Source organism: Lineus longissimus, chromosome 2 (assembly GCF_910592395.1).
Source record: "Lineus longissimus chromosome 2, tnLinLong1.2, whole genome shotgun sequence".
NCBI classification, from domain to species: domain Eukaryota; kingdom Metazoa; phylum Nemertea; class Pilidiophora; order Heteronemertea; family Lineidae; genus Lineus; species Lineus longissimus.
The window spans coordinates 27,868,955-27,876,097 of NC_088309.1; the positions used below are offsets into that span (position 1 = coordinate 27,868,955).

The 7,143-nt window shown below is 42.8% G+C and overlaps 1 protein-coding gene across 1 annotated transcript; it reads right to left on the reverse strand.

Annotated features, from left to right (window-relative positions):
* Positions 1-439: 439 nt before the first annotated feature.
* On the reverse strand, positions 440-6,923 carry LOC135483361 (sodium- and chloride-dependent glycine transporter 1-like). The gene is made up of 15 exons (XM_064764198.1): positions 6,690-6,923; positions 6,010-6,142; positions 5,660-5,791; positions 5,284-5,487; positions 4,845-4,953; positions 4,506-4,638; positions 4,060-4,194; positions 3,507-3,610; positions 2,969-3,093; positions 2,653-2,765; positions 2,185-2,316; positions 1,898-1,997; positions 1,565-1,665; positions 1,216-1,380; positions 440-955 (listed from the first exon to the last, which is right to left on the reverse strand). The coding sequence occupies exons 1-15, from the start codon at positions 6,819-6,821 to the stop codon at positions 755-757; spliced, it is 2,019 nt and encodes a 672-aa protein (XP_064620268.1). The 5' UTR covers positions 6,822-6,923; the 3' UTR covers positions 440-754.
* Between the last annotated feature and the right edge of the window lie 220 nt (positions 6,924-7,143).

Below are 7,143 nucleotides of genomic sequence, written 5' to 3' on the forward strand. Positions count from 1 at the left end.
TAGCGCGGTCACCATTTGCTTAGAGGTGCTTTGGGCCAATCGAGTAAGAGCCACCCTTCATTTTCTATTTGGCCTCACAAGAAGAACAGCGTACGAAATACTATGATAAGAGAATATCCGATTGTTGAAGAATGCAGAAGTCCATCCATAACGGTTACATACGTTACGTATCCTTAACGACGTTATCTCTATTAGATAATAGTGAGGTTTCGCAACCACCCGGTTAGGCCCTACGACGACGTTTATCTATTGTGTGAGTTCACCCGAACAATAGATAAACGTCGTCGAAGGGCCTAACCGGGTGGTTGCGAAACCTCACTATTCTCATTTAAGACGAAACGATTCTTGTAAACCCAGACCAGCAGACGACGATCTGAAATGTAGTTATTGTGTGCTGTCACTATAGTATTATTAACCACAGAACAAGCTCGACTATAGGTGATAAACTACTACTTTTATTACGCAAATTTGTACATAAAACATTATAAAAGGTACAAAAATAAAATTGACAAAGTTTACTAAAAGTCAGTCTTGCGAATTAAGATGCGGACGGAACTGGACTATTTGCATTATACATAGGTATTTATACCATTTACCACATGCAAACTCCATCATGCCATCCCCGAATTAGATGACTAAGGACTTCTGCATCTCATCCATATACGATGGACAATTATTTGGCCTTCTACTACTCGTGTCAGGCAGTTGAAATGAAAAAAATTCGTCAGGCAGTGATCGGCCGGGTATCACTTTCTCAAATGTTCGATTCATAAGCCAAGTCACAGGTATTCTCGTATGCTTGGCTCTCCTTCCGTCTTATACGCTCCTCCATCGCGATGGTGCCAGCATCCTTATGCCTATATTCCGCCCCGGCAGGTCCCCATTCTGAAGTCGGACCCGCCAGAGCCCAGAAGGTTCGCCCGGTTAATGGAAGTTGGAACAGTGCTTTGAAATTCTGAAGGAAAGAACCAATGAATAGTCTCCTTTAACATCAAGATGGAAAATATGAAAATGATATTTGGATGCGATTTGTTGATGCTCTCACAGATATCTTTCTGACAGAAGTTTTTAAAAGATTATCATATCATACCTTGGGTTACGCCGACACCATTTTGGCATTTGGACGAGTGTGATGATCAGAGTGAAATCATAACATATTTATCAACCATGTAGCAGAGACTTAACCTGTTAACCAAGTCGTTGTGATATACGTACCTCCCAGGTCCGCACGTGTTTGACAAACTGTACTATCATGAGGATGGGTATACATATGATGGAGGACGCGGACATCAGCCAGCCTAACGCCTCCGCCCAGCCCGGGTACTTGTAGTCTGCATAGTTCACTGGCACGTAGTTAGACATCGAAAATATGATGATGAACTGGAGAGAAAGAAATTTCACAGAGAAATGTAAAGAGAACAAGATGAAAACAAAATGGTCGTTCGCGTGTTACAAGATTGTCTTCCAACATGGCTGACCGTGAAAACTCAGTGCACTGCAATGCATCTCGTATAACTGTAGCTTCCAGATGTCTGTGTATTAGGCCTATATTCACTATTCTTACCACAATAAGGCCCGGAGTAAGCACGGTCCAACAAGCCACCCAGTAATAGTTCGGCTTGAAGCCTATCATCATCTTGATATCTTCGAGGAAACGGGGAAAGCCTGGAAATTACCGGAATAGACCCGTTAATGAAAATAGATCATCTGAGCAATATTGTTGGCCATAAAAATTCATGGAGGTCACCTACAAATTGTAGATGGACATGCTTCACTCTAATTTCGCTCGGACGTAATGTACTTCTTCAGTATCTAATATGACTACAGTATACCCTAAAGGTCAATCATTGTTTTGTATTGGATAACGAACTTGTACACAGTGCAAAATCCTACTCACCGTAAATCCAACTAACTACGAATGTCTCGAGTAAACCAATAAGCATGAGAGATAAACCACCAGCATACCAATCGATGAGGGTCAAGTAGTAAATGCCTGCCTGTAAAAAAACGGTAAAACGAATTCTCTTTAGTTTTCGTAGGCTGCTGTAGTTAGAAACTATCACAATCTATCATCATTTTGTTTTTCCATTGCTTTGTTGATATTTAGATGTCGTGAATATAAACAGTCTATGTCCATTATGACCTTCAAACCGTTTAAATTTTGAGTGAAGAACCTATATTTACGTTGGTAACGAGAGGAAGTCCCAGTAGGAACATCAACACACATAGTCCAAGTGTGATCCAGGTTTTAATTGGACGGAGTTGTCGTGGGTATTCATCAACGACTGCACTGATGATAGTTTCCATCATGGTGAACTGTAAAAAGGAGAAGTGTCCGAAGATGTATCACGAACGTTGTTAGATAGAGAACGGGCGGGAAGGATGACATGTTTAACTTTCGTATGGGCATCAAATTTGAGATTAAAACAAAGACATTAGACATGGATTGTAGAGAGATGGATCCTGATGAGGGTAAGTACAGTAACAAGCTGAATGGGCCGGCGACAGAGGTACGGAGAACAACTGCAAGGCAAAGCCCCATTGTAACGAGTAGCAGGATCGGTAATACAATGTTCCTTCCCGTTTACTCCGCTTTAACAACTCTCATTTATGGGCCATCTGGCAGACCTTGCAGAAGGAAGAAATGCTTACCTGGCTGTCCAAACCAAGAGTAATCAGCATGAAGAAGAAAAGGATCCCCCAGAGTGGAGCTACTGGCATCCGTGAGATACCCTCCGGATAGGCGACAAATGCCAGGCCTGGACCTGAAAAAGTGTCACACTGTCAATAGATGTGTACGAGATGGGAGGAAACATAGCCATCGTCTTATTTGTGCAGAGTTGCCAATTACATGTACATGTAAATCACATAATTTGTGCAGAGTTGCCAATTACATGTACATGTAAGTCATAACGAACTGCAGGCTGATTGAACCAGTGTTCAAGTTGTTGAGCCAAATGACACCTACCCGAGTCCGCCACTGTCGCTACCGGCTGCTGCACGCTGTAGGCCATAAACCCTATCACGGAGAAAATGGCAAAACCGGCAAACACACTTGTTCCACAGTTACACACGGCGACGATGATGGCGTCCCTAAAAAACAGAATGGGATGATGAACTCATTTTTCATTTGATAGAATTCTTACTAAGACGTTTTGCAACAATGCCGAAAAGTTAAGATTGTTTTTCAAGTATCCATGAGTAAAAACAGCTAGATCGTGTCTAACTAAGATCTTTGTTAGAAAAATCTGTTTCATTTAGTTGATAAGATATTGATTTAAAAAAAGAGAAGAACGATGACTGGGGAACCTTGAATCTTTCAAGGATGTTATATTGGAAAACGATGACACAACTTTCCCGTGACGGAAAAGACTTTATGACAGCATCCTGAGCCTTTCACATGGTTATACTTCAGTACTGTGTGCAAGGGAGGAGAATGAATGGTGTGATTAGGGGTATCCTTGGCACGAGTTAAATGAAGTTATTATACCAGTGCATGTTTATACCTGTAGCAATTGTTATTAAATTTGTTGTACGATGCCATGGTAATGAGTCCTCCCCATGCTGGCCCTAGTGAGTAGAAGATTTGGACGGCTGCATCACCCCATACCTACAATAGGAACGATTAAAAAGCTATAAATTTAGATTAAATTTTATTGATTTGAATATGAAAATGCTCCCTAATTATACTTTATAATTGCAGGTCTTATACCAGAAGTTTCCATCACATATGCAGTTGGTTCATTTATGGCAATGCTAGAACCATGCCGCTACAACTGTGAAAGATTTGCACCATCCTGGTCAGTTTTGCATTATGGTAAAGTCCGGTATTTTCCTCACAAACATTAACTAATTGTTTGGTAAACTTTCTCTCTATCATTTTTTTCTCCATATTTATGTCAGGGAAACATCCTATACTGATCAAAAATTATGACCCCCACGCGCGAGAACGAAACCGAAATTGACCTCGTTTAACGATAGTCAAGGAGCTGACGATATAGACTCCCTCATCTGCTGGCCGAATATCAGGACGTTTCATGAAAAAGAGGCGCATCCTACCTTGGCATTTTTCAACTTTTCAAAGTCAGGTCTGACGTAGAACAGGACACCTTCAGCTGATCCTGGCAGCGTGACGCCCCGGATGAGGAGGATCACCAAGACAACATAGGGAAAGGTGGCTGTGAAGTAAACCACCTCAAAGAGAATATCAGGCATAATCACGTGAAGTTGAACGCAACCTTGCTGGACCAAGACAGAGACGATCTTTCCATAGAATGTACCGTACAAACTGTGTTATGTTAGTATGAAGTGATTTTGATTCATAATCTGCCTTGGGGAGATCGTTTTTGAGCTCTTTTGAGGATCTACATGTACTCACTATAGAGTACATGTATATCATTAGGGTGTCTAAAACCGGACGCACACGTAAAGTATGACTCTGGCGGAATTGTAACAGTAACGAAAACCCAAGGGGAGTAGCTTGATCTCTCCCGTAAACAACTCACCTTCCCGGATGACTTGACCCCTTTACACAGACACGCGAACACAATAATCCAGGCCAGCAGGAGACAGAGCGCCAACTTCCAGCTGACTGAACCCATCTCGCCGATGCCATCGGAGATCTCAAGTACGTAACGGCTGCAATGAGGAAAGGAGCGTGATAATTATAACTACTAAAACCAGAGACCAGAAAATGTTCGGCCAAAACCAACCAAAGTTTGAATTATTGCAGCTGATTATTGCCTCCTTTTTGTGGTGTTTAGAGAGCTTAGAATGCAGCTTAGACACCACTCGTTATCATCCCGGACTGGAGTTAAGGCACCAACTTACGATCTTACACTTACTGCCAGTACTCTAAACTTGGCGACGTTCTTCCTGTCAAGTTCACTGCCGGCAAAACGGTACAATTTAAAAATGATGTCACACCGTCCGCAGATGTGCTGTTTACGCACTCTGAAAAGAAATGATTTTTTACAATTAAACGTTGAGTTTAAACTGGATCAAAGCATTGTAGAGGGTGGAAAGGACTACACTTTGGTCATCCTCTGGTATTCATTCACCTGTAGAGATGAAGCCAAATGGTTCCTAACTGTGTTCAAGCAGTCTTTGAAAGACTCTGGTTCAAGTGAATGCGAGGGAAAGGTGCCTTCGCTTCCACAACGAATGCCGGTGTAACATTTTGCTATTCTCAATGATAAAGGTAAAGGTTTTGCTTTTCGTCCATCAGACAGAATGATATCACCCAAGCCCGGGGCAATTTACCCTTGGAATGATGACACATACCTGTCTGATTGAGGGCGTCTCCCTTTTCATCCCTTTCTATTGTCTCTGACCGGTAGCATAGTTCCGTGTTCCAAGTATTGTCACAGCTCGCCCAGGGCACCTCAGCGGCAAAGGAGGAGAATAGGTAGAAGATGGTGTAGGTGATGATCACATTGTAGTAGATGCATGTCAGGAACGTGACCACGAGCATCCCGTAGCCTAAACCTGCGGTGAGAGAAATGCCCGTGATGAATTTACCAACGAAATTTCTCTGGTGTGATGATGATGATGATTTCTGGTGATTGATTCGTCGCATAAAGGGCTATAACGTATCCCTTGTAGCCCCTCGTCTGCCCAATGACTGGATCCTGTACAATCATGTTTCACACGGCCTTACCTTTGAATATGGGCGAGATCCTCCATATTGTGATGGCACCAAGCGAAGCAAACTGGCCGAGGACCAGCTCCATGAAGAAGAGCGGAAGCCCGGCAAACGCCAACATGATAACGTACGGGATGAGGAATGCTCCTGAAACAGAAGTTAGTGCAATTAGTTTGTCGAGGCACGCCGTTTCTTACTCATCTTGACCACCAAGGTTTTTGAATCTTATCGAGCCTACATTTGAAAGGGGTGTAGACCATGAGGTTCAAGAGGTTTCCAACCAAGCTCTGCTGATTTATGAAAAACTGTGACACCTCAAATCAATTTGCCCTGGATGCAGACGATTCGACCCCCTGAATACATACCACCGCCATTCCTATAACATAGGTAAGGGAACCTCCAGACATTACCAAGTCCAACAGCATAGCCAATGCAGGAGAGAAGGAAGTCAAGCTTTCCGGTCCAGGTCTCTCGCTCAGGCTCTGCCTCGGTCTGCTCCTGGAATAATACATATCTAAAACAGATACTCAAGAATTGAACATTTTTTATGCCCAGAAAATGTCTTGGCGGACCAGGTTCTGTCATGTCTGTAACGAGCGGTGCCTCTTATTGCTATACCAAGACCTTATATCTCGCAATACGAAAACTATCATTACTTCATGGTTTATCCGACGTACATGTACTTTGAAATTGTTGGTGACTTTAAAGACTCTGTAGACTGATGCATTGTAAATGCAACATCAATGCCGACATCCAGAATAAAGACACCCTAGGAAAGAAGGTTGCGGTAAAGCAGTGAGACTCCCATTACTTAACGTCGTTGTTGGTGGTGGCTCCTGGATCGACAGTGATTCGGGACGGGAGTGCTTTCACGCCAAGGCATGTTGTTGGAGGGAAGAACAATGTTTTGTCATGGCTTACTTTACATAATCAAATGGTGTCTTGGCGTTCGGGCTTGCTTTCTTTGTCAGTCCCCCAGCATGGCAGATGATGCCGTCACGTGAAAGCATTATATCTATAACCCTTTTTAAAGTTTCGGACTTACGGCTAAAACAGACTTGAGTTCACCGTTCTCCTTCGGTTCAATGGTTTCATCGACTTCTGTGGGCTTCTTACGAAGAATGAAGTTTTTTATCGCTGTAAAACTGAGATCTCTCGGCTTGAATTCGGAGACCATATCAGCAGACGTTTTGTGTTCACATTGGAAATATGGTTCCCAACTATCGAACAAATCCCTGTCACCTACTTGTGCAACGCTCGAGCATTTAAGTCAGAATGCGAACCCAAACAGACTTGTTTGCCCAAAAAGGAATTAGGCCACGAGATATTTGGACAATTACTGCATGATGAATAGAAACAAGATGAATAGACGCATTCGAGCTTGAGAAACGTAGTCGTCATTGTAGGCGACCACGACAAAGAACGGCCATCGTTGCCAGAGATTATCAGTTTTTATCAGGGTATATAGGGATTATCAGATTATCAGGGCTATTGCCTCC

Excerpts from the sequence above, each read along its gene's own strand:
- LOC135483361 (XM_064764198.1), bottom strand. The coding sequence starts at position 6,821 with ATGGTCTCCGAATTCAAGCCGAGAGATCTCAGTTTTACAGCGATAAAA. Across the intron at positions 4,195-4,505 it reads GGGTCAAGTCATCCGGGAAG|GTGGTTTACTTCACAGCCAC; the intron begins GTGAGTTGTTTA and ends ATTCTCTTTGAG. Across the intron at positions 3,611-4,059 it reads AAAAGTTGAAAAATGCCAAG|GTATGGGGTGATGCAGCCGT; the intron begins GTAGGATGCGCC and ends TTCCTATTGTAG.